The 27,581-nt window shown below is 39.5% G+C and overlaps 1 protein-coding gene across 1 annotated transcript in view; it reads right to left on the bottom strand.

The window, feature by feature from the left end:
• Positions 1-27,581, bottom strand: part of RORB (RAR related orphan receptor B) — a 183,146-nt gene that overhangs the window by 18,354 nt on the left and 137,211 nt on the right. The window contains exons 6-9 of the mRNA XM_089912634.1: positions 22,278-22,679; positions 5,765-5,886; positions 4,008-4,140; positions 1,180-1,287 (exon numbers count right to left, since the gene is read on the bottom strand). Coding sequence (XP_089768760.1) covers positions 1,180-1,287; positions 4,008-4,140; positions 5,765-5,886; positions 22,278-22,679 — 765 coding nt within the window. The remainder of the gene's footprint in view (positions 1-1,179; positions 1,288-4,007; positions 4,141-5,764; positions 5,887-22,277; positions 22,680-27,581) is intronic.

Genomic DNA, 27,581 nt, shown 5'->3' with positions numbered 1-27,581 from the left:
TCCTTTAGCACAGACGTAGCATTCATAGAAAACCTAAAACATGTATAATGGGCCATGGGCTGTCAGTCTTAGTGGCACTTATAGGATGTCACTGGCAATGTAGGATGTCCAGGGGCCTCAAGCTAAGCGAATGGAGATCAAGTGACTTTCAATTTGGTAATTTCCTGGAAATTCGATTGAGAAGCAAACATTCATTTATGTTTACCTTCTAATGAATGACTCGCAGGTCAGTTGCTTAGCCATTGTGAATTCTGGCAAAATAATGCTTCATCCCTACACGGATCCTTGGTAAATGTTTATTTTATGAAGCTGGAAATATACCCAAGTTGCTTGCCAAGGTTTTCCCTCCTTTCTTGAAAATCTAGCCTTGGAGATGCCATGGATGTATATCAGCTGCGGGAGGGAAACACTGCCGGCCCCGATGGATTTGCCATTGGCTACCATATCAACTGACAGCACAAAAGGTGAAAGGGCAGTGGCCTTCTTTGATGTCCGTGGGCAGGATATGGAACAAATGGCACTGTCAATTGTTAAAACCTTTCCTGGCACCAGCCCATCTTTGCTAACGTTCTTATCCATGCCGTGCACTGATGACTGGATGTGAATGACACACTTGCAGAGACTGGCTCTGTCCTGCCCTCCCACAAGAATGGTCTGGGGATCATTTTGGGCTGGTTGGCAGCCACGCTATCTGTGCTCCCAGAACTTCATGAATTAACAGGGAGAAAGTCACTACCCTGGGTTCGAAACAAATGAAAGAGCTCCTCTTTTAAGCATCCTAACTAATGATTATAAATTTGCATGAGACACGTAAGAGGTCACCCATGGACCACCAGTGGTCTACATAACATTCTTTGTGAAGCAGTAAGCTAGAAGGTAAAAGAAAAGCTGATCCTACAAAGAATGCCTAGAATGCATCCCAGTTCTTTACAATCAGTTTTTGTTGATTTCTGAATGAAGCATGTTCGTGTCAACAGGGTCCACGTTTCTTTCCTTCCTTTTACATTTGGAGGCACAACTGTAAAATCAGAGGAGTTAGATGAAACACTGGAGGCTCCCCTAGTCCAGCCCTTATTGAATAATGAGATACTAAGTCATGTTAGAGAATCAAGGCATTTCTTTTAGTGGAGAAACTGGTGGTAGTTAATAGAATTGTGTCATCATCAAAGGTGAACTCACCTAAGGCCTTGAACATTTGCATTCCTCCATATTTTCCTTCAAACAGAACAGTGTTGTTTAATGGGTTGAAGGCACGGCACATTCTCACTAAAACCACTTCCAAGCAACCTATGAGAAAAAAATTACAAATGTGTATATATATATAAAGAGGTTACTACTGCATATAGGTCAAGAGACTTTAAAAAACTTTAAAACACACACATAGACACATAGACACACACATTCAGAAACACCTCAAGATTCCTTCCCAAGTAAAAAAGAACTATGTTAGAAATAAAGCTCTCTTGAAGTCTATGTGAGGGATTAAAGATAAAATACACTTTAAAGGTGACTAAAATGAAGGGCAAAAACATTTTCTTCAGAAGCATACATTTTCCCCCCTGTTTTTGACTGATAATGAAGTTAGTTTCAACTCTTGAATTCACCGGTGATCATAAGTGGCCCAGAAAGGAGATTTGCAGCAGGCAAGTTCAGTCTGTTAACTTTTGTAGAAGTTTTGCTGTTGGGGAAACCTGTTCTCTGCTTCAGTTTTTAACACACTCCATGTATATTTCTGCATACGATGACTTCAATAGGGACACCTTCAGGATGTTTCTTGAGGGTACCATTTATGTCCTGGTATCTTTGAAATGAGGGTTTCTTGGTCAAATAAGTTTTGGCAAAAGGCTGAACATTATCCACTCCAGGGAGTTATAAGCAACATTCACAGGTCAAAGGCTGTTGAAGTCCCAACATGAAGGAGTTTGTTCAACCCTGATGGACCTAACATTTCTGAGTTCTCTGTTAGCCCAGTGGTGCCAGGACCTTCGTCTGCAGCCATAGGCAACTGTGGTTATTGTATTCACTGTTATATCTCCATCACCTAGAAGAGTCCCTGGCACATAGTGGGTGCTTAATAAATATTTATTAAATGAATTAGTTCACTACCTTTGTTTTGCCCTCTGAACATTTACTGACATCCTGAGCAAGTACTGCAAAGTTTCTCCACATTTTGGAGAAATGGGCTTTTGCCCCACAGTGTGTTGGAAGGTGACACCCAGGCTCAGAAGTCAGAAATTTGCATGAGAACATCATATAGATGGTTTGGCTACACCCATGTTGTACCCAACTGTACCCCTGGTGCCTTTCTTAATGCTGCCATGTATATTTATGTCTGTGTTTTATTTCTTTGTTCTGCTGATGTATCTGCTTTCCCTCATATGTCACCTTAGCATAGAGGCTTACGCATAAGAAGGAATCTGCAAATATTAATTGAAATAATGCTTTTCTGAGAAAAACAATAATAGGTACCATTTATTCACTATCTACAATATGGAAGGCACGTCCCTTGACCCCTTACATTCTTCTACATTCCATGTCTCCTACCCTTAAACCCAGGTGGGCCTACATGACTGCCTTGACTAACAGGTGCAGTGGAAGTAACCCTATGGGACTTCTGAAGCTAAGTCAGAAAAATGCTACACACTTCTGCCTTGCTCTCTTGAAATGCTAACTTTCGAAACCTAGCCACCATGCTGTGAGAACGTCCAAGCAGTCTGTGCAGGGTAGGAACTGAGGCCCCCCTGAGCCCAAAGCCTTGTCTGAACTCCGGGCTGTCAACCAGCACGAACTGCCAGCCGTGAACACGAGCCAGTGCGCAAGTGGGTCCTCCTGCCCGCAGTCAGGCTGCCTCAGGGAACACCACAAGCCGTCCCTCGCTAAGCCCCGCTCAACCTGTAGCTTTGGAAGCAAAATAAATGATTATCATTGTGTGAACTAAGTTTTGGGATTGTTTTTATCCAGCAACTAATACAGCAGGTTCATGTTTGAGTCAAGATTTGCACCAACCTTAATCATTTGGTAACGAAGCAGCAGCAACTTAGAATAATTCTTTTGTTTGGCTCAAGTTCAAAAGACAGCTTTTCTCCACACCTCTTTTTGTACAGTAGAGACTAACACAACACTGTAAAGCAACTATACTCCAGTAAAAATTAATTAAAAAAAAATAAGCCAGCTTTGCCAGATACTGGCTACGTGGTATTGAACACAGCCCTTCACTTCCCTGAATCTTTGCTTCCTCTTCTATACGATGGAAATAATTACTGAGCACACGAGATTAAAAGAGATGTCACAGGTAAACATAAACATATATATATATATGTTATTGCATATATATAAATTATGTTATTATTATTTGCTATAGCCCAGGACCATGAAGGTTCACATGAACACCATAGTGGTTCTTATTTTCTATTTTCAAAGGGGGCCAAAAAAGACAAATACATTTTTTTTCCTGTTTGGATAATGGCAGCTGCAAAGTCAATCATGTGCAAAGTTTCCTGAGTTGCTTCCTAAGTGACAGTGTGTGTGTGTCAGAGAGTGTGAGGGAGAAGTGGGAGGAAGGATTAGAGCAGAGTGAGTTTCTCCCGGTGTATTCTGGCTGCAGGCTATCCTCATTAAAATGACTGGAAATGACCACAGAGGCAGAGCTCAGCTAGCCTGGATTTTTTTCCCCCCCAACAGAAGGCAAGTAGTACATTTTAGAGCCAGCTCAGCAATTCAGCCACCTTGACACGCTAATTACTAGCACTGCCTGTCAAGCTGGGTATCTCAACCTCCACAATTAATAGCTCCACTTTCAATAAGCAAAATTGTATTTGACTTCAAAGGGGAACTGAATGACTATCAGGGCATTTTTATTATTGAGAGTTTCCTTTGGGAGTTGGCTGACAGCGTGGGTGGTAAAAATGAGCTACACGTTGGATGGAGGATTTTCTAGAACTAACAGCAAGCTAAGGGTCAACCACCTCCGGGTCTAAAATAGGCCCCCCATGAATTTTCTTGCTTACCTGACTTCAGAAGTAGGATTTGATCATTTTGACAGAGTTCCATGAAGCCTGTTATTCGCTTTGCAAACTCTACCACATATTGGATGGCGTGAGTGATCTGGATGGCACATTGCTGCCACAGTGCTTCCCTGGACTTCAAGAGAGAAAACACAGAATGTACATGGAGCAAAGAACAACTTGGAGACTCAGTGAAATACTCAAGGTTGCCCTAACTGGCGCTTACCTGTCACTTGGGGTCCATGGTAGGAATCTACCCACCTTTAGAAGAGAGGCAATATTTTCTAAGATATTGCTTTGACCTCTTTGAACCTTGATACACCACAATTATCAAAGTAATGAGGCTAAAATAATGGAAATATTGCAATAGTACAAAAAGATAGGCATTTATAGTTTCTTTATTATTTTGCCTCCTCCTCACCTAAACAAACTCAAGCTCTTTAGTCTATTTTGTAAAGTCAAACTCTTACACTGAGGAATAGCAATTTCATTCACAGGCTTCCAAAAAATTATTTCCACGTGTACCTGACAGACACTAAGTCTGTAATATTTTTATGTTGTGTTCTTTTCCCAGAACTTATGGAGACTGCTTTTTGGTACAAAAAAAATTCAAGGGGGCTTCCCTGGTGGCGCAGTGGTTGAGAGTCCGCCTGCCGATGCAGGGGACGCGGGTTCGTGCCCCGGTCCAGGAAGATCCCACATGCCGCGGAGCGGCTGGGCCCGTGAGCCATGGCCGCCGAGCCTGCGCGTCCGGAGCCTGCGCGTCCGGAGCCTGTGCTCCGCAACGGGAGAGGCCACAGCAGTGAGAGGCCTGTGTACCGCAAAAAAAAAAAAAAAAAAAAATTCAAGGGAAAAGACATCAAATCAAATCACTCTCTTAAGTAATATAGAACTCCGGAAATGTATTTTGATCCTTGGGTTATTTTCTTTGGAATGGGAAACATAAATCCAAGTTATGTGTTAATTCTGTTTTTTATTGACCATAACAATACCTATGCTTTTGTCTCCTTATTTATATAAAAGTGGTAAGATTTAATTATTCCACTGGAGAAAAATCAGTATGTTGTAGTCATATATTTATATATAGACACATTTATATATTTTATTAAAATTTCATTTACCAGTAGGTTTTGTGATTATGGATCTCAATCCTGTAGAAAATTAATGTGAGTCAAAACAACAACAACAAAAACAGCAACAAATTTCTTCTCTTAAAACCTTCTCTAATGGACACAAAAATAATCAAAATAATAATAATAACAGTAAAAATGTAGGGTGAGTTGTCCCTTTTTCCTCTGGTCCTTTTTAAACATGTAGGGCAAGAAGAAACATTCAGAATGCTTTGTTGCATATCTTTGTAGTGTAAGTTTGCAGCTATTATTCCTGCTAGGACTTTTTCAATTGCTCCTATTCCTTGCCTGGCTGCAAGAAACCACTATGAGATGTCCTAAAATCACCTGATGTGGGCACAGTCTCCCCAGTCACTCAAATAGGGCAGTGGTTTTCAATCGGGGTCGTTTTGCCCCCCCCAGGGAACATTTGGCAACATCTGGAGACATTTGGGTTGTCACAACTACGGGTGAGGGGATGCTACTGGCACCTAGTTGGTAGAGACCAAGGATGATGCTAAACATCCTACAATGTGCAGGACAATCCTTACAGCAAAGAATTGTCCAGTCTGAAATGTCAACAGTGCAGAGGTTGAAAAAGCCAGAAACAGAGAAATCACAGAAAAACTTTCCTGTAGTTTCCCAGAGTACCTTGCTTTGATACGCTTTAATTTCTTCATATGTGTGGATCTGCCATGCCAGCTGGTGTAGCTCCTCCATGGTGTATTGACATGTCTCCAGATGGGACTTAATGATGTTCTGTGCAATTCGATCTATGAGAAAGAATATCAGTTTGAGGGTTTGTGAATAAAATCCCACTCTGCGGAAAGAAACCTGCTGTTAATGTGTTTCCTGTAGGAATGCCTTTTGTAGATACTCCAATTGTATGAGCATGTCTTTAACATTACTATCTATTTAAAAATCTCCAGACAAGCTCTTTACTGCTTTTTTTCACTTTTCAGTCTTTTTATCAAAATTAACTGCCTTTTCCTCCTCATTTTGGTCACAAAACTGGGGTCTTAAAGTTGTAAGGTGTTCAAATAGATATTTATTTTTAAAATAAATACAAATTACCATGTACCATGTTTCTTGATTTTTGGCCTGAAAGTCCACTCACAGTCTTGTAACACTTGTCACACTGTAACAGTCAGTGTAAACTCCAAAAACTTTAAAATATTTGGAAAATCACTAGATCCCCAGGAAGGAGGAATTGAAATATAAATGTTTTGCTTATATTTTAAAAAGGGAGGATTAAACAATAATCTAAAAAAATAGTTTTCTATAGAGGAAAGAGAAGAGAATGGGGGCACAGGGATAGAAGCCAGACTTCTCTGATGGTATTATTTTTGTAGATGTTACTTTGGAACCACGTAGATATCTTCCATAAATAATGTGAGAGGGAGATGAAATGATATGGACTCATGAGGTGATAATTTTGAAGCTGGGTCATGAGGGCCCTTATATTCTTCTTTCAAATTTTTCATAAGATAAAATTTTTCCCTGAAAAAGTTAAAAAAGAGGAAATGGTTTTATTCATAAAAAAAGTATAAATACAATCAATTTTGGGGGGCCATTTATTCCAAATGGGTTGTATTTAGTATTGTATCTTAAATATCGATTATTTTGGGTTTCGAGGTATGGAAGTTGAGTAATAGAACCAGACATAAGAGCTCTCCTTAACAACCTGCAGGGAGTCCCCCGAAGTTGGATAGAGCTGGCAGAAGGTCCCCTCATAATCCCCCCTCTGCTATTTGAACATGTAAAGGTGACATCTTGGAATTCTGTACTTAGGAATTCTGTAAGTGGGATATGAGTAGAATGAAGATGACCAAATTTTCTGCCTGGTAACTGTTCTTGGCTCATATAGAAATGGAGTTTTTCTTGTGTTTCAGGTGGTGCCATTTTAAATGCAATTTCTGTTCTTTCTAAATAGCAATATTTCATTTCTCCAGGATAATTCTCAAAGCAGTACTCAGGTACCGTTTTCTTTTTTTACCTTGCTAAGCTTCTGGTATATATGGAGTGAAATAAATTGAGTTTTAGTAACATAGAGAATAAAAAATGTAAGCTTAAGCTTCTAATGCACCTTCGAAATAAAAAAATCTCGTATATCCATTGCCTGGAACATTATAAACACTGAGTAAATGGTAGTCACGATTGTCATTATTAGGACATTCTACATAGTTTTTCATCAGGGAAGGAATCTGACCACCCAGTGGAGCTGAAACGGAGCTATTTAATTTTGGAATCAGTGCTACTGAAGGAAGATATTTCGATATTTATTAAAGTTGTTCAATCAGAACTATAAACTGATGGATGTAGAAGATGCTACAAAATGCTAACTTATGATTATGGCTATGCTCTATTGGATTCAGCATTGAGCATTTCTAGACTTTCATTGCTTATCATGCTATAAAAATCCTTTCTTTAAAAAATCCTATATTCAAAAATTTATTGAACGTCCTCCTATGTTGTAAAAAAGGGCAGGAAATATTCTATACATCATATTAAAATAGATTGGTATGTCATGGTTCATCATTTTTCAATTTCATTTGGGCAGTCTAATTACTTAGACTCTTAAAAGAACATATCTATTCCTCAGTAGGTATATAATGAAAACATAAGATTTTTATGGCTCTATAGTTTTCAAACATTTATCTTCTTGGTGTAGTCTGTTTTCATTTTCAAAGATATACCGATTTGTCAGTAATTTACAGGCTTCAGGGTTTATAAGCAAAATTATAATTGCACTCAAAATTGCACTATGAAAACCTTTTTATCTGTTCCTTTACAATATCTCCTGAGAATTGCTGGCCAAGGTTTAAGAATTCCCTGGCCTTCTGCCACCAAAGTTTAGGGTTCTTTGGGGTATGAGGAGTGGGCATAATAAACATGTGGGCAGATTAAGCAAAATTGAAAGTTAAATCCACATGGATGCTTTAGGACTCTGCTCAGATGGCCATTCCTCGAGAAGGTTTCCCTGCTTCCCAGTGTCCCACGTAGAAGGGCCAGCTGCCATTACACTTTAATTCCACCCCCCAGCTGAACCTTTATTCCAGTCAGACTCCCACTGTGCTTATTTGAATGGATGTTTCTATACCCTTCAAGATTGTGAGTTCTTCAAGAGATGGACTGCAGAACCCAGCACAGTGCCTTCATATATTCATTCACATGTTCACAAATACTTTTTGAGAAGCTATTATATACCAAGTTCAGGTACAGAGTTTAAAAAAGGACATTTTCTTTTTTTAACAGGATCTTATAATAATATCATGTCATATCATGACGTAACAAATGCCCTGAGTTATTGTGGAAGCCCAAAGAAGAAAGTAACTAACTCAGTCAGAGGGAGGCAGAAAACTATCCACAGAGAAGATACCTGTTGACCTGGGCCTGAGCAGGAATTTGTCACATGAAGAGAAAGACAGACATCAGGTGGAGGGGATAATGGAAAGGCACAGAGAGAAAACTAGCTCTGAGCTAGATAACTGCTGACATTAAACTGTACATCTTTACAATCCTTACCTTTTACAAACAATTCCCCTTTGAGGAAAAAAGTGAGGTTCAGAAAGAGTGAGTGACTTTAGACCCATTTTTACAGAGCTAACAAATGGCGTTGAAATCAGCTCTGTCTTTCCCAGCAAAAAGTCTGTAGTGTTTGCAATACAGAGTGCATTGAAGAGATGGGGACAAAGAGACTAGGGATAGACACTGTGACTGGAGATGGAACAGCTGCATAAGCATGGCCATGGAGTTTGGATTTTACCTTGTAGGCGATTAAGAGCTAGTGGAAGCCGCGAAGCAGGAGAGTGACATGGTCAGTTTTTTGTTTTAAAAGGGTGATACTGGCCATGGCAAAGAAGATGAGATGGCATTAAGGAGTAAGTGAGATTAATCAGGCTGTTGTGAAAAATACAGACAAGATATGAGGAGCTTCTAGAACAGGTGAGAATGACAGAGTCAGAGTGGAGGGGCTAGATTCAGGACAATTCTGAAGGAGGATGCATAGGACCAGCAGGGTGTGTGTGTCTGTGTGTGTGTGTGTGTGTGTGTGTGTGTGTGTGAGAGAGAGAGAGAGAGAGAGAGAGAGAGAGAGAGAGAATTAAATATAGTAGGTACTCAGCCAATGTTGAGTTAGTAAAGATAATGTTGAAAATATCCATCCATCCATTCGTCCCCTCGTTTTCTGCTTTATTTGACAAAGGATTTTAGAAAGCTAAGACTGACCCTTTGTTTGATGATCTTAAAGCCTAAGCACTCATGATGGCTTTAACATTAAACATGGGCAATTATTTCCCATACCCTTGTGGTGAGAAGTAAAAGGCAAATCTCTTTTTGACATAAGACATATATCAATGAAAGCTAAGACACAGCCGCAGCAGTAGCAGGAGCGATCCTTCTCCACTTCCTTTCACGGGTCTGCAGTGCAAAGGTGAGCCACGTGCAAAAACCGGCTTGACCCTCTCAAGGCTCAGGCCGGGGGCGGGGGTGGGGTCAATAAACCACACGGTAAAGCTAGACTTGGTCCCTCGGGAGCGAGGCCTGAAGGCTCATTCTGTCGATTAGAAAGATGCATGAACATCAGAGGAGATGGTCTGCTTGGACTGAGAGTCTGCAGTTGTGAAAAGGGGAGAAGGATTTAAAAAGAAGGGACAAAAGGGAGAGACAATGAATACAGTATGCAGAGTTCCTGCTGGGAGCCAAAGGAACTTTCAAGAGTCCTTGCCTGGAAAAATAGAAAAGGTAATAGTAAACGCTGTCATCTCTAGGGACCAACCACATGAGAAAGTCCAGACAAAAAGACTGAGGTAAAAGAGCAGGGGATCTGGAATCTTTCTGGGCAATCGCACACCCTTCATCCGTTTCCCTGATTTGGATTGCTGTTGCTTCTCAGAGCCCAGTTTCGGATCCTTTAACCAGCTTGGGCTGCAGAAAGCACATGTTGAAGAAGGAGTCAGCACGCACTGTGCTGGGATAATGGGTGCAACAGAAATATGACTGAATAATGACTGAATGATGGGAGATTCTACCACCTTCAGAGGTGACGCCCATGGACTCTACACTCTCCTTTTCCTGAGACCAGGGATGAGGCTAGAGATTTCTTAAGTGGACCTGAAAATGCAGCTGTTATCTTCTCAGTAGTTAAGATTCCGTATGTATCAGTGAGACAGAGCTTTGTCCATTTCACTAAGAGTATGTGGGCTGTTTGATAGTTAATAAAACAACAACAAGGAATGAGAAGAACAATTTTATATGCTCAGTCCAGTCATTCCTTTTCAGTCATGATGAGGGGAAATGTAAACACTGATGCTGGCAAGGGAAAACTGGGTGTGTAATTATAGGTTAAGAGTAAGTCCATGATCCTCATTTTCTATTTGTTAATTTCATGAAAAATATCCTGCTCTCACTTTGTCTTGCATCTCTTTTTTTCCCCATAAAATTGCTGTTTTATTTTTAGACTTTGACCCTTATACTATTCTTGAAGGAAGGCTTATTGGAGCCCAAGACTTATAACTAATTAATAGAATTTGTAACTTCATGTATTAAGTAACTTTATGAGATAGAAATGACAACATGTGATTCAAATGAAAGAATAATCCTAGAAATCTTTAAAACAATTGATATAGAGATATGTTTTTGGCATAGGTTGTGGTGATGGTTTCATGAGTGTATACTTATCTCCAAACCCATTAAGTTGTAGACATTAAATACAGACAGATTTTTGTATGTCGATTATATCTCAATAAAGAGGTTTAAAAAATAATTGATATAGGCAAATATACTTTATCATTTTTGATGAAAAATATTGTTAAAATTGTTACACTTCCCTAGAAGCTTTAGGGGTAGTCTTAAATCCACTTATGACAGGCAATAAGAAGAGAGAAATTAAATTTTTGAAGGGAAAACTAGAATAAAATTGATGGTAATTCTCAATAGTGTGTGCAAAAATTGTAGAACCCTGGGGCTGGAACTAACCTCCTTCCTTCATTTCCAAATGGACTGTATCTAAATAATTCCAGAAATTAGTTGGGTCTCCTGTCTCTCTCTGCAACTTTGGCTCCCTCCCCACACTGTGATTCATCAATCATCACTGTGATCTGTGGAATAAATCAAAGAAGCAGGAAGGAAGTCCCTCCTTAAGGTATTTACAGGTGGTTGAGATGTGCATGATATGTGTAAATATTAATAATATTTTGTGTAAATTAATTGTGTAAAAATAATATTTTGAAGTAATATTAAAGAAATATATGAAAAATAAATTTTGTTAAGTATTAATTCATATAGAAAAGCAAAGTCTGGAAAGAAGTCATCTAAATTGCCTAGTACTATGTAGAAAAAGGCTACATCTGCTTATTTTGGTGAAAAGTAAGTAAACTGACAAGTAAGGTGACAATTTCTTGTTTATAACTGTAATGTTATAAAATGTGGACCAGCTTGCAGCTACTAAAATAGCAAGTGACCTTCTGCAGCTCTGATTTCAACCACTCAGCGGGTTTTTTCCACCAAAGGGGCTTATTTTAGCTCTCACTAGACATTTCAGCAAATGGCGCTCTCCAAAGGCTACAGTGTCTCAGACACGGATTGCACGGGTGGTTTCATTAGAATCCCACATCCTGGGAGCGGGGAAAGTTGAGTATATCTTTAAAAACTGCTGCTTTCAGTGTTATTACCAAGAGCACCCGTGGCCCAACTGTATCAAGGCGAGAAAGCTGAGACTCAAAGCTATATATAGCACTAGAGGGGGCTGCATCTGAAGTCCCTAATTCTTTCTCCTCCCCCTCCTTTTTTTTTTTTTTCTTCACGAGAAAGGACGGTTTCTTCTTGGTGAACTATACCCCCTATTCATTTTCCTCCATAAGGGATTTTTTTTTTTAAACTTGGAAGTATTCTTCTTATAATACTATATCTCAGCCTCAATCAAAATGATTAATGAATTTTTAATTTATCACTTGCCTTAAGGATCTAGAGAACTGCTCAATTCTCTGTTTAGTTTATACTACTAGTGTGAAAGGGAAATTCTTAGGGGATTCGCTTTGAATTAATGGCAGGATATCTCTATGGACTTGCTCAAGGCAAGTTTTAAGTGCCTGCATTAGGTTTTCAGAATATCAAGATTCCTCAGAATCCACACTCTGAGGCAGTAACTCTAATACATTAGAACAATTGGTTTAAAGGTGAAACATTTAACCAAGCGTGCATTTTGTCTTTTTGACAACACACTATCAGTTTTATACGTTTTTGGTCCTTAAATAGAACAAGTCTGCTGGTTAGTGTGTAACAGATGACTGTCAGAGAGGACAATGTTACTTTCGAGACCTTTCTGATTTCTCTAATCTCTATTTAGAGATGATGATTTTGGGGGCATAAATAGAATTGTGCTACCAGCATAAAAACATCAATATTTAAGCTTAAAACAGCCATCTATTAGTTATCCATAGCCTCAATAGGGAGGTAATATTTTCAGCATTTAAGTTCTTCAAATTTTTTAAAGAAGAATTTAGGGTCATAAATAACCCATAACTTATTTGTTGGCTCAGTTTCAATGTCCAACCACTCATTACTCTTTTACCAGTGAATTAGGAAAGCTTCTGGTGTCCTTTTCAAACAAATTCTATGGCCAATTATTACATCAGAGAATGGCATAACTGAGTTTTACTTCATGTAGATCTGAACCAAAATGTTGTTAAAGTGCTTCAGAAAAATATATTAACAAAATATAAGATTGTTACTAACTATAAAAATGATGAAAATGTGATAAAACACAACTCAATAAAATATGAACACAGAGAAAAACAGTGAAAAAAATCAGATTAATACTACAAGTAATAATATCTGGGAAAGGACTGAATGAACAGATTAATAAATAAAATGGTTAAAATTTTATCAAATTTCAGGAAGTTCAGGTGAGAGTACTGTAATAGGAAGTAAGAAAACTGAAACTAAAGCAGAAAGAAAAACTGAAAGAATCCATAGGGCATTTGTATTTAAGCAGAGTATATCCAAAGGAAAAAACATCATACACAGCAAAACAAATTAACTATCTACGAGGGTGCCTTCTTAATAATTTAATAATGGAAAGCTGTCTTGGATCACAAGTGTTTTGTTTCATTGCATAGTGCATGTCTAGTTTTGGGGAAATTACAGTTCCCTTTCTTCAAACTAGCTAAGAAAATTAAGAATATAGTATAAAAACATTACCTTTTGAAGCTAACTTTCATAGTAAAAGACCTCCTACACAGAACAATCAGAAAAGATCAACATACTTCAACGCCCTAGAATTGGTGAGTTTTAAGGAAAGCAGCTTGTAGGGTGGAGGAAGCCAATATGAATCCATTGAGCCTTTTATTTCACGCCCTTTGGGAAGTCACTTAACATTTTAAAGTCTTAGTTTCTTTGGGTTTGATTTTCTATCCATAGAAAGATTTGGCAGCAGTGATATTTTCTAAGGGCTGTGTAAAAGCATGGCGACTTGAGTCTAAGGGGCTAAATAGGAATTTCTCTTTCTTTTGACTCACAAGGGAGAAGTCTTGCAGAGTTACAGAAGGTGGGAGTACAGTTCACAGTCTTAAAAGTACTTGAAGTGTCTTAGAACAAACAAAAACAAGATAATCTAGAGCCCATGAAAATATTTCCCTACTCTCTTTTAAGAAGTACACCTCCTTGGACTTCCCTGGTGGCGCAGTGGTTGAGAGTCCGCCTGCCGATGCAGGGGACACGGGTTCGTGCCCCGGTCGGGGAAGATCCCACATGCCGCGGAGCTGCTGGAGCCGTGAGCCATGGCCGCTGAGCCTGCGCGTCCGGAGCCTGTGCTCCGCAACGGGAGAGGCCACAACAGTGAGAGGCCCGCGTACCGCAAAAAATAAATAAATAAAATAAAATAAAATAAAAAGTACACCTCCACACATTACTCAAAGGACACTTAGCGGGTCACAGATGATGAAAACCTAATTACGGAAATTGCTCACGGCCATCATTAGGACTGACCTTTACTATTTGGATTTTGTTGACATATGGATTGACCGTTAATTTAAACAGAAGCAATCCCTCCCCAACCTTACCCCCCTTTGGAAATGTAGCCAATATAATTCTGACCTTTAGGAAGAACTAATTCAGGAGAAATCTTTGGAGGCAATTTTTACATTTTCAAACATTTAATCTAAATTTTTAAAAGTAATGATTGCTTAAATAATACCTTTAATTGACTAATGCTTTAAAATAAGTGTTTTCTAAATAGTCTAGCACCAAATGTTCCTGGAGCAAACCTGTCTGAAAACCAAACAGCAGTTCCACAATAGTCTGCATAAACAGGGCTCAGATTTAAATAATAAATTTCTTCTCAGTAGTAAGGGTATATCGTCATATATCCTTATCTATAGCTTACATCCTAAAATAAAATAAACAAAAAGTCTTGCCAGCTAGAAACATTTCCAACAGGTTTCCCCACATTTGTAAATATCACAGAAATAAATCCTGTACTGGTTGGCAGAGAGAGCCTGTTAAGTTGGTTGTATACCATGGTAATGAAAACCAAAGTGTATCAAGCTCCATCAACCTGGCCATCACTTGACATTTCTGTGTCCCATAGCCTATGTGGCATTTTAACCCCACCCAGCTCTTCCCAAAATAGGTGCTTGAAAATGTGGCTAAAGCAGTACCTATTCACCCCAGGCAGGGGAAAAGTGATTCAGAGCTCTTTCTAAGAGTTAAGTGTCAAGCTTGCAATGCGGGAAATACTAGTCAACAGTGGGGCTGTTTCAGAGATTGTCTTATAAGCATAAACATTCCTTCCTTCAATAAGTCATAGGTAGAACCTCATGAAATCTCCTTCCCTCTTCCTTACTGCAGAATATTTCATATCTACTATGGCTTTTGAAACTGAGTGCATAAATTGGAATTGGTTTTCCAATAGCTTCCCAATAGCAGTTTTTTTTTTTTTTTGGTTGGTGGATTTTAGAATCTTCTTAGGAAGTTCTGAATTCTGAGTCAAAAATTAATCCCAAACTAGTATCTCCAGGGGAAGTCTACTGAGGAAGATCAGTTTTGCATAATTTCAACTCAAAATAGAAAAGGTGATTTAAAAGATTTACCTAATCCAGTGAATGCTAGCACATAAGGAAAGCTGTACTGACAGAGGTACAAGCATATAGTGGTTAATCTGCATACAGGTACTATAAATAGATATGCAGGTTTATAAGTACTTCAGCTGAGCATATATGTGTGTATTACTTATAGTGTAAATCATGTTTATATATGTTTAGAGCCTTGCTGGTCACAAAGTACTTTTGTATACATTATGCCATTTATTCCAGTTGTGGAGAATCATTGCACTGAGCACGACAGTAGAGTGACTACAACATATTACTAGGTGAGTTAAGACATCTTTTTCAGGTTGTTAAAGGATATCTAGAAAGATACAGATTTGAATGACTCTAGGGAAGAACTATATAGCGTCCTCTGTCCCAGGATGCTCCAGAATAATTCATGGCCATGGACTAGTTAATACTATAGTTGTGACCATGGTAAAGATCTTTTTTTTTTTTTGAGATAGACGACAGGATTCTGGAAATAAGCAGCCTCTTGGGATGTAGTCTATGGAAAGCAGAGAACAAGGGAGTATGAAAATTTCAGAGGAGTCAAGTAAATCCCTCTCAAGTGATCAAGGTGATGTGGGTAGGCCTGGGGCTCAGTCAAGACCATATCTTTATTGTTTTGTCCCCCTTTTTCTTTCAAGAGGGGTTTGGGGAGGTGGTCAGGTTGAAGTGGGCCAGAGAGGACAGGTCGATTTGCCCTGAATTATCCATACAGCGGCTCACTCTTTACTTTGTACATGAACTAGGGATGGTTTGAGATTGGCCACCAGCCTCTCATTGATCAGCTCCTGGCTGTCCTTGATGTTCATTTTTTTTTTTTTTTTAGGAGTGTGGATGAAGAGAAGAGGCTGGTGCACACTTCTGATGTGACTGTGGTTATTAACTTTATAGTTGACAGGGTCATTCCACCCCATGGAAATTCCCGAGTGTGGTCCTACTCCTTGAGACAGCTGTTTCGGCATCGGTCAGGATTGCCTAGTTGCCTCTAAGTCCCCTCCCCTCCTCTCCACTACCCTACCCTTCTCCTTGGGAAGTGGCTGGAACAAAGGGAATATTTGTGCACATGGCCAAAGCTCCCACCAGGAGTTGGGAGAACCATAATCCTTCAAAGTCACTGAGCCCATCTGCCTTATTTTTCAGATGAAGAGACAGAGCTCCAGAAAGCTGAACTAATTTTGAACAAGTTCACATGGCTAGTATGTGAACTCGCCATCAGGAGTCCCAATTTCAATGTCCCTTCCCTAAACTGCCTGCATAGGACCTGTGTTTGGGTGAAGGTGACAGGGGTGTCAGATGACAATGGAAGTTCACAAGATGTCTTCCCTCAAGGCAAGAAAGAAAGAACTAAGACACTGGATTTCCATGTCCCTTACTGCTTGAATGCTTTTTCTCATTAGTTTAGTCTACTTTCGTTCATTTTAATGACTTACTAGGTACTTGCTCCTAAATTGAATGCCTACCTGTATTTGATAAAGGTGCCACCAGAGGACATAGGAAATACATAGCTGGAGTTAAATTCTATTCTCTGTACCATTTCTGAATGAGTAGTTGAATATGCTTAATAGGTTTAGGCAGTTGTAAAATATTTACCTGTAAAAGCCTATATCATTGAAGCTGCTGTCTTATGACCATAGCACCTGCTTGGGGTTCTTAAAAAAATAACAACTGAAACACCAGCAACTTTTACAGAATTTCCCCCAATAAAACATCACTAGAAATACCTTCTATGTGTCCATGTAGCTTTGATGAAAAAAATAGTACATTACAGGGATTAGATCACCTTTAGGCCAATCCCTTTTTGTAATCTCCTCTATTAATACTCAGCTTCTGTAATAGATGAATTAGCTTAAAAAAAAAAGAGGTTTATTTCTATTTTTGATGTTTAAAATTCCAGGCTCCATAAATAGACCACAAAAGGAATATGAAAGTAAATCTACATTGAAGATTACACAGGAGGGATCAATGAATTCATTGATTTCATTGTCTTTATCTGGAGAGAAAATTACTGAACAGCAAACTCAGATAATGTTTGTAAAAGGCAATCTATCCCCTTAGCACTGAAACTAATTTGATGGATTTTTTCCCTGTTTTTAAAAGCATGTTGTTTGGCTGTTTGAATTGTCTTGTTGTCTGGTACCTCATGGATACACTGTCAATCATCTTTGAGCTTAAATGAGCTTTCATTAAGAGTATTAGTCCTGCAGAATCCTCCAACCCATCTGAGGGCTATAGTGGGGGAGCAAAAACACGACCTTCCATTTTCTCTCTCTGCTTCTTTGCCAGTCTTCCTATAGCCAGCTTCCTTTCCCTGCCACCAACCACTGCAAAATTTTATTTGCAAAGATATAACACCTCCACCATGCCAGCTTGAAGTAAAATTCCTGCTAAACCCAGTTAAACCTGATGCCAAATATTAATTTGCAGCTTACTTTTGCCCTTCTCTTATTTTATGGTGTTTTGTCCTATGGGATTTTGAGAAACCCAAGCATATTATTCTGGAAATGTTTCATGCTTTCCTCCTTGCTTACCCACATTTTCTTTTCAAGTCCCAAGACTATGGGAATAAAACATTCCTGAAAAGAGCTGTGGCACAGAGTAAGCAATACCCCCCATCTTCTTCACCTGCAGGAGAGTTTGTGGTATCGTCATGCTCGGGATTTAGAATACATGGCGTTGAACTGCAGTTATTTATTTTCGTGCCTGCCTCCTAGACGGTGAGGACAGGAACCGTGTTCTCCTTGCCTTGAGTGCCTGGCACACACTACCAAACGTAAAATAGCCAGCTAGTGGGAAGCAGCCGCATAGCACAGGGAGGTCAGCTCGGTGCTTTGTGACTACCTAGAGGGGTGGGATAGGGAGGGTGGGAGGGAGACGCAAGAGGGAGGAGATATGGGGATATATGTATACGTATAGCTGATTCACTTTGTTACAAAGCAGAAACTAACACACCATTGTAAAGCAATTATACTCCAATAAACATGTTAAAAAAAAAAAAAAGAATATGTTTTTGAAAGAATGCCTGGAAGTGTAGAGTAGCAGAATGAGCTACATAAGAACTTAAGCTTTACCACATAACTAACTCTATGCCTGGGAAAATCACTCCCTCTTCCTGACCCTTAATTTCTTCATCTGCGCAATGGGATGATTTCTTCACTTCTCACCTGAAGGCACTGGTAGGAGGCTTAAATTGGCTAATGTGCATGAAGGCATTTTCTGTTTCTGTCTATCCATAAGGTATTATTATTAGGGTTCCTGAACCTAGAAGTCTGTAGTTCCTTTGGTGCACTTTTAGAAAGGCAATGGTTTTTCAGGAGGAATATTCCTGACTCATAACACTCAACTAATTGACTTTTTGGGATCTGCATGCTGTTGCTAGTATTGTTTTATGGTTCTTAAACATGCATTTTTATTAAAATTTCAAAACTGTAAGACTGTATTCTGTATGGGCTAATCCAAAAACTGTGTTTTTTTTTTTAATCTGCTTTTACAATGGCCCAATCAGAATCATGACCTGGTTGTACAATTTCATTGTTCCCTCAGAAACGAGAGGAAGCAGATCAGTACTTCTAGCAGCCAAGAGTGATGTTAAAAAATTCTCTCGTGTGATATAGCCTCAATTCACGCAGTCAGAATGTGGCTAAAATCACATTTTCTTTTTTAGACGGTTTTATTTTATTTTTTGGTCACACAGTGCGGCTTGCGAGATCTTAGTTCCCTGACCAGGGATTGAACCTGGGCTCTGGCAGAGAAAGCACCAAGTGCTAACCACTGACTGCCAGGGAATTCCCCACATTTTCTATATTTGTCAGCACAGGCTTCTTTCTATGACAACTTGTCACCCGCCAGATTAGTATAGATCCTTGTTAATCAACTCAAGTCAAAATGTCAGCGTGCACCCTCTGTAAGCTCCTTTGTAGCGCCCAGTAGGACGTCAGGTAGGCAGCAAACACCAAGCAAGTCTTGTTGTGGGAATGCCATTAACTTGGGAGGGGCTCCCTTTGTTTGATGGGAAGAAAGATAGTTAAAATAGTTTTTAACTATTTTAACTAATATAGTTTTGATGTTACTTTGACCTGGGTTCACATGCTTACTTTGCTTTTAACAAGTTTTGTAACTTCTGAGCCTCAATGTTTTCATCTGTAAAACGGATATACGAATAATTACATAACAGGCATAATAGGGTTGTTATAAGAGTTGAATATTGCTAGGCACCATTAGGGGCTCAATAACAGGTAGTTAGGTAATGACCAAGAATGTTATTAAGTAATAATGAGATTAATACCATTATAAGATCAATTATATTGATAATAATAATAATGATGAGGCTTATGCATGACAGAAGCTGTTCTAAGAATTTTCAAATATTAACTCATTTACTCCACACACACAGGTAGGGATTATTATTATCTCAGGTTTACAACTGAGACTCAGGTTGGGTAAACTGCCTGAGGGAAAAGGAACAATGAGGTTTTGAACTCAGGCAGTCCGACTCCAGAACCAAAGTTCTTAACTGCTGTACTACACCACTGATGCCCTCCTGCCCAATTAGGCTGTTATGGACTCAGTGCTTTAGTGAAATGAGTGGCAGTTTTTTGGATCGTGCAGGAAAGCATAGTGCATCACATTGTTGTGGCTCTTATAAGTACCTCCATTCGACACTCGAAGGAGTTTGTGTCCACTAGATGGCATTGCCGTTTTAACGAAATGGGAACCAAGGCAATACCTAGGCTCAGGAGCCTGCTAAATTTGAGAGCACTAGGAGAACAACCTAATTGCATCCCTAAAAGTCTGATGGAAGAAATCTCCAAAATTTAAGGCAGATCTAGAGATCTCTAAAGACTAATAGTATCTTGAAATAAGTAAGAAAAATAAATGCTGGTTCATTTTGGGGTCAGTGTCTGTGTAGAAAATCTGGATGAATTTGGAGTTTCTCTAGTTCATAGAGGAATAGACTCAAGGCCAGGAGGAGAATGACCTGGGTAGGGTTACTTGAACTTCCTGTTTCTGGCTGTAGTTTTCTCTCTGTAATACCCCCTACTGATTCTAAATCACAAAGAAATTGTGATTTCTGCATTCTTAGAAGTCTTTCCTTTTTGGGTATGGATCAGATCATCCAACAATTGTTTTTGTTGCAGTATGTTTTAAACGTGTTCCCAATCAATAGCAAACTCAGGAACTTAGATACTAGGTAGGATAAAAGCAAAAAATGGTGCCTATTTCCTTTTCCTTTTAACATGTCCTTTTGGAAAGACCTAGTGACTCCACTTAAACAGATTGTCCCCTATTGATTGACAATGCAGTTTGTGAATATTAAGCCCATAGCAAGTAGCAGGATAATGGATAAGCACAAGGACTCCAGAATCAGACAGCCTGGAATGGAAGTTGCCTCTATCATTTAGTAACCAAAGGACCCTGGGCAGGTCATGAGACATCTCTGAGCCTCTGTTTCCACATCTGTAAAATGGGAGTGATAGTCTTACTTATCATATAAGATGCTTGTGAAAATTAAATGTGTGTGAAGTGCCTGCGACACAGTCACAGGTTAAGGAGAGCAACATAAGGAATATTTTTGTTATTAGAGCTGATGTGTAGTTTTCTACGTCTCTCAGTTGTGGATGTCGTCACAGGTGCTATGTCAACCACTTCTTTACTCCCTGCCACAGGCTGAATTGCTAAGAGAGAAAAATAGCGTTTCAGGTTTTATAACTGTGTCACGTCACTTCTTCCTCAACCAGATGGTAGAAGTAGCCAAGATACATATGGCGTGTCCTTCGTTATGTGTTCACATCAACTTTATTTAAAACACTCGTAGGCTTTAGGCTCCTACTCACAGTTTAGACAGAGAAGGTGACTGAACACGTGGTGGGCAAGTGAGAACAGCTCAGAGTTACTGAGCACTTGCGGAGTGCCAAACATGGCTCTGTTTTACAAGTATTGACTCATTTAATTCTTACAACAACGGTGTGATCTGTGAGCTAACATTTTTTGAGAAAAAAAACCCCCCAAAAAACAGGATGAGCAAACCAGGATTGAGAGACTTGCTTCAGCTCAAATAACAGGCGACGGATCCAGGATTTGAATTCAGGTAGCCTGGTTCTTAACCACTCTTTTCTGCCACCTCTCAGGGCAAGATGGCAGTCTCAAAGACTCCCGAGCTCCACACTGCTTTCCCTGTGCACTAAGTACTGCGTGAAGCCTGCTGTAGCCACTGCCTGCTAGCTCCTCCGGGCTACTGTTAACACACAGCTCTGTTACCCAGGAGGGTAATGCGTTAAACCTACATCCATATTTTTATGGCAATTAGTTAATAAAATCAACTGATTAGACGGTTAACAGACTCCTAAGCTTAACAGGGTAAAACAAAGCGGCGACAGGTCAGGAGAGAGAGTGCACTCTTGAAGACCACTCCTTAAGAAGGATGTTGCAGAAGCAGGAGGGTCTGCAACCGAAGCAACTGTGCCTGGGACTTGCCCTGCTCAGAGGGGCTTATTTGTTGCCCTTCTGTAATATTCCAGACTACACTTATTTTATTGCCAGTAATTCAGACTCTATTCCCACGTAGAATTCTTGAATTCAGATTTACAAGAGGCTTAGAGGTCTTCTGGTCTACCCCTCTGCCTTTACACAGAAGGAAACTGAGGTTTGTCCCCAGTTATCTTAGATGGAGAGTTGGAGCCCTGTTCATTCAGTTACTACATACTGCTTCTATATCCCTTAGCTATTTCACTTTTAATAGCATCACTTTGAACACTTGCGGAAATTTTCTTGTTTATACCAATAACATTTTTCCTTCAGTGATGAACCCAAATTCAACAGATAGCATCTGTTCCTTACAGATAGCATCTTTCTATTTATGATTTTTTTCTTTCTTCCTTTGCTTGAAATAAACTTTTATGGGCCATGGGAACAGTGACAGTTATTAGACTATATTTTAAAATCAATTAGTTTCCTCACTAGAAGCCATAAATGCAAGTAATTCAACTTAGACCTAAGAAAATGATCTTACTAAACAGGACCAAGGCGATTTCAAAGTAGAATTTCCAAAAATGAGCCGTAAGGAGATTTCCACTTACCGATTTCAGTCATGGTTATCCCTGGTGCTAACTGCCCGTTGTTGAAAGAACTATAGGTAAACAAGTTGGGTACGGATGTGAGGTCATAGATAGGTTCTTGCTTTATCTGTTTGATTCCAGTCACGTCAAGTCCTGACTGATCAGGGGACGGCTGGCCGGAATCCACGTTGTAATAACCCTCGGACTTGGGCAGGTCCATGACGTGTCCGTTGGCGTAAGTGCCACTGGCCTCGTTGCTCAGGTTGCTGAGGCCATTGCTGATGCTGCTGCTGTACACCCTGGCGAGGGCTTCCGCCTCCCCACTCTGCTGCTGCCGCTGCTCCTGCAGCCGCTGCTGGTGCTTCTGCACCTCAGCATACAGGCTGTCCCTCTGCTTCTTGGACATCCTCCCAAACTTCACAGCTGGGTGGGAGACAAAAGCAGAAAACAGCACTTGAGGTTCTCACTCGCATTAACCACCTCAAGTCCAAGGGCTCATGGATGGCTGTCCCCTCAACATAAAATGCACCAAGTCCCAGTACCAAAGCCCAAGAGTCCATTCGCTTGCACTCCACATTTGATAAAAGGTTATATTCACGGGTGTCTGTACTGGTTTATGTGCATAGTGAGAACTAAATCTAAGCTAGGAAGAAAGGTACAAACTTATAGATGTATTTCTCATTGACACGAAGTTAGAAGGCATATTTCCTCGTTCTTTCTTACTTGCGGGGGAAAAAAAAAGAATTCACGAAAACCCAAAACTACCACATAGTACCTATTCAAATGTAGACCAACACTCATTATTAGCTTCCCTCCTGAGCATTACAGTTTCTAGATTGCCAGATAGGACCCTACTATTTCACTATTTTCTAAACAGCACGTTGGGTAAGACCAAGGATGTGAAGCAGGGTGAGAAACACAGTTTCAAGGAAACCACATCATTTGCCTTCGATTGGATTTGGGGATCAAATGAAAACAATCTTTGGAAAATAGCAATTTTGTGAATACGATACCCAGCAAGTGAGACAACGGTAACCCTTCCTTTCTTATTCTACCGTCCCCAAGTTTTATACTGCCCCTCTCTTCTGGAAAAATCCTTAACCATCCTGAGGAAGAAGGAGAAAGAGGCTCTGTCAGTGGTCACAGAGTAGTACAAAGATGCTTTGATCTGAATTCATTGTTTCTTATAGAGCTTAACCTCCTGAACTGTTGTGGATCGAGACATTTTTCCTCACATGCTGTCAACTCCCGTTTAAGGCTGTGAACGTCCGGAGTCGAGGGGCCACCTTATCTGAATCATCAAGCATGATGTCGTTCGGCTCATGTTAATGGTAGGGACTATGGTAAACTTAGAGGTTCCCTTTTGAGATTCTGCTTTCTTTTCTTTTGTGACACTGTTCCCGTCACCGGCTGGTGGTGGGAGCTCAGAGAATGTGGGAAGAAGAGAATGGAGAGTAGAAATAGGTCCAATTTCTGGATTCAGTCAGTAGAGTTGATGAGAATAACTTCTGAGAATGACTAAATGGTGAAGTGCTTAAGAACTCTCCAGCACCAAGGGGCCACAGAAGAGATTCCTGTTGTGAAACAGCTGCCGTTTTACCCCCCAATATTCCTCCAATATTCATTTTCTCTTTCCAGTGGTTATAGAGCTACCAAAGTTTATCTGAGCATAGGCTGTTCGGAATGGAGACCACATTTCCCAACCTCCCTCACTGCCAGGTGTGTCTCTGTGATGAAGTTCTGGATAACAGGGAGTAAATGGAAGCGCTGCATGCAGGTGTGTCCTGAGGCTCGCCATTCTCCTCCTTTCTGCCTGCTGGATTGTGGATGTGAGGGATGGATTTAGAGCAGCCCAAACTCTTCCTATCTCCTTAATCTTGGAAAACCTGTGTTCTGGCTTTCTGACACTGCCTAAGTAGGAAAACCAAGTGGCAATTATCCACTAATTTTTCTGAATAAAGACAAGTAATCGGGTTAATCCAGACCAAACTCCCCATGCCACCTCAGCTGTCATTTTTATAGGTATTTTTTTTAATGATTTTGTTCCTCTATTTCTTTCTTTTTTTTTTTTAACATCTTTATTGGAGTATAATTACTTTACAATGGTGTGTCAGTTTCTGCTTTATAACAAAGTGAATCAGCTATACATATACATATATACCCATATCTCTTCCCTCTTGCGTCTCCCTCCTGCCCTCCCTATCCCACCCCTCTAGGTGGACACAAAGCACCGAGCTGATCTCCCTGTGCTATGTGGCTATGGATAAAGAAGATGTGGCACATATATAGAATGGAATATAACTCAGCTATAAAAAGAAATGAAATTGAGTTATTTGTAGTGAGGTGGATGGACCTAGAGTCTGTCATACAGAGTGAAGTAAGTCAGAAAGAGAAAAACAAATACCTATGCTAACACATATGTATGGAATTTATAGGGTTTTGAATCACTGTGTTTAACTTTGTAGAGACAGGGCATTAAATTCTGTTTCTCAGAGACAAATATATTTGCTTCCTAACTGTAGTGGTATTTTCAGCTTGTCCATGGACAGAATTCTGTAGTTGCTTTTAGAGAAAGCTTTCTATCTTTATCATTCCAAATAATTTACTCTATGTCATTCTCTAGGGGGAAAAAAACCCTTTTAGTATACGAAAAGAATAAATCATGGTAAGTTTTGATTCAGAAAAAACTTTTTCCCCCCAAGAAATGTCACATGCTTCTCCATTCGCTCACCCCCTGTCCTTTGCATTCCTGTAGATTCGGAACAGCTCTTTGTGACAGAGATAGAGAGGTGAATCCAAAATTTATGTCTACTGCTGTAGGTTAAGATTTTTGTTTTGGCTGGAGTAGACCTACTTTCTGACTTACTTTAGTAGAATAGTTTTGCATTTATTCATTTAAAATTTATAGGGAGAAAAAATTAAGAACGAGGAACTCTTCTGACATGGAGACAAAAATGTAGTGGCTCTTTTTAAACCTTTTTCCAAACCTAAACCTTGCTTTAGATTTCTATACACTTTAGGTGAAATACACATTGTAGTAGGTTGACTGCATTAGTAACCCTGATGCTTCTTGCCTATTTGCCTGCTCTACCCCATGTAAATTTGCAGTGCCCTTTCATTCTGTGCAGGCATCCTGCTCCATCCCCTTGACTCAGGGTCATATGATCTGCTCTGGAGCAATGGGATATTGACATATGTGACACAAACGGAGGCTTAAAAAGTGCTTGTGTGATTGAGTGCCCCACCATGAAAAGGACATGCCTACACTAGTTTGCTGAAGGATAAGATATGTGAAACAGAGCAGAACCATCTCAGGCAAGGCCAACTACAAACAGGAGAGCTGTAGAACTGACCTGTAGCTGACAGCAGATACGGAAACGAGCCCAGTCAAGACCCTATACTGAACGATTTTAGGTTCAGAATTCTGCTGTTAACCATAAGACCTCACACTCAAAGCTAACAGTGTCAAATAAGTATGCTGCCAAGCTCTTTGCCCTGTAAACACCCGAAAACCCACTCAATGGTGAATAGTTATGCCTCTTCCAAAAAAAATTGACTTATCAAGTCACTGAGCAATTTAAATATTTTCAAAGAAAAAACTTAAAGCTCCACAACATTTTGGAATTATCAGGCTTCATCCTAAATCAAGGACTTTGCCGACAATGACTATAATACTATTTTAGAATCAATTTTCCATTCATTTCAGAAACACTGGTGAGCCAGTGTTTCAGTTTTATGCCCCTTCCTGTAATAAAAGTGGTGACATATTTGGGAAAAAATTATAGTACTTGGCAAAATAAAGTTACTGAACTTTCCTGATATAAAAATAATTTCTTGTCATTATTTGTAAATACATTTATTGTATTCATGGGCCTATGTTTTCAATTTCATTTGTTTATTATACAGCAGGTTCTTATTACTTATCTATTTTACACATATTAGTGTATATATGTCAATGCCAATCTCCCAATTCATCCCACCCCCCACCCCCGCTTTCCCCCCCTTGGTGTCCACGCGTTTGTTCTCTACATCTGTGTCTCTATTTCTACCTTGCAAACCGGTTCATCTGTACCATTTTTCTAGATTCCACATATATGCGTTAATATATGATAGTTGTTTTTCTCTTTCTGACTTAACTTCACTCTGTATGACAGTCTCTAGGTCCATCCACGTCTCTACAAATGACTTCATGGGCCTATTTTAACAAAGGCTATATTCTATTATATTTTCAAGTATTTGCATTCTTCTTACCACTACCCATTAATCAGAATGGCACATAGTTTACGTGTTTGACCCTCTCAAACTTGAATTATTCTGTTAATGAGATTCACTTGAGTATGGAGACAGCCTCTTGTTAAACTGCTAGCTCTCAAAGAAACTAGCACAATTTGTATACATTGCAAGTGCTTTATAAATATTCAGTGATGATAGTATTTGCTCATGGTATGCTCTCAACCCTCATTTTGATCCCACACTAGCAAAGAACCATTTTACGCAAAAGTATTGGAAATCTTTTCATATCTATTTGAATTGTGGGATTCTAAATGGAACGGAAGTTTTTGGAGTAACTATACAACAAAGATGATGCTTCTTCAAAGATTTCTGCTTCCTACCACATGACAACTAGACACATGTTTTTGGTATCAAGAGGAACCCCGTTGTAGAACTATCATCTATGACTTTCCATAGGCCTTTTGGAAATTATTTTATCTTACTATCTTTGGCTGTGAAATGCTTTATGTTTATATCTCACTACTTATCAAGGAAACTAGTCTTAATTTAACTTTAAAATTTCAAGGCTATGCCTTTTTATAGTGCTTTAAGATTTGTAGAAAAAAATCGGATTCAGTCTACCCAACCCTATTCATAATTTTAAAACATTCTCTCTTCCCCTTCACTTCTCCAACAGAACTTCCTGTGATTATGGAATGTTCCCTGCACTTTCTAATATGGTAGCCACAAGGCACATGTGGCTTTGAGCACTTGAAATATAGCTAGTGTGACTGAAGAACTAAACTTTAAATTTTATTTAATTGTAATAAATCTAAACTTAAATTTAAATAGCAACACGTGGATACCATACTGGACCATGCCATTCTGGATAACAAGAAGCTAAATCTGTGACACCTGCCCGTGTAGGGCAGCTTCCATTTTTTCATAGAGGCATGTCACTTAGGAGGACACATACTTCATTATTGCAAGGTGAGTATAATGCTTTTTCTTTGGGGTGCAATATCTTCCTATTGATGCCAAAATATTTTCTGTTTTTTTTTTTTGGTAGTGCTAATACACCTCACACTGAAGATTCCGGCAACTAACATTTGT

The sequence above is a fragment of the Delphinapterus leucas genome, chromosome 6 (assembly GCF_059928025.1).
Source record: "Delphinapterus leucas isolate spDelLeu-1000000601 "Yukka" chromosome 6, BTC_Dleu_Yukka2, whole genome shotgun sequence".
In the NCBI taxonomy this organism is placed as follows: Eukaryota; Metazoa; Chordata; class Mammalia; order Artiodactyla; family Monodontidae; genus Delphinapterus; species Delphinapterus leucas.
This window is presented reverse-complemented; position numbering and strand designations above follow the sequence as displayed.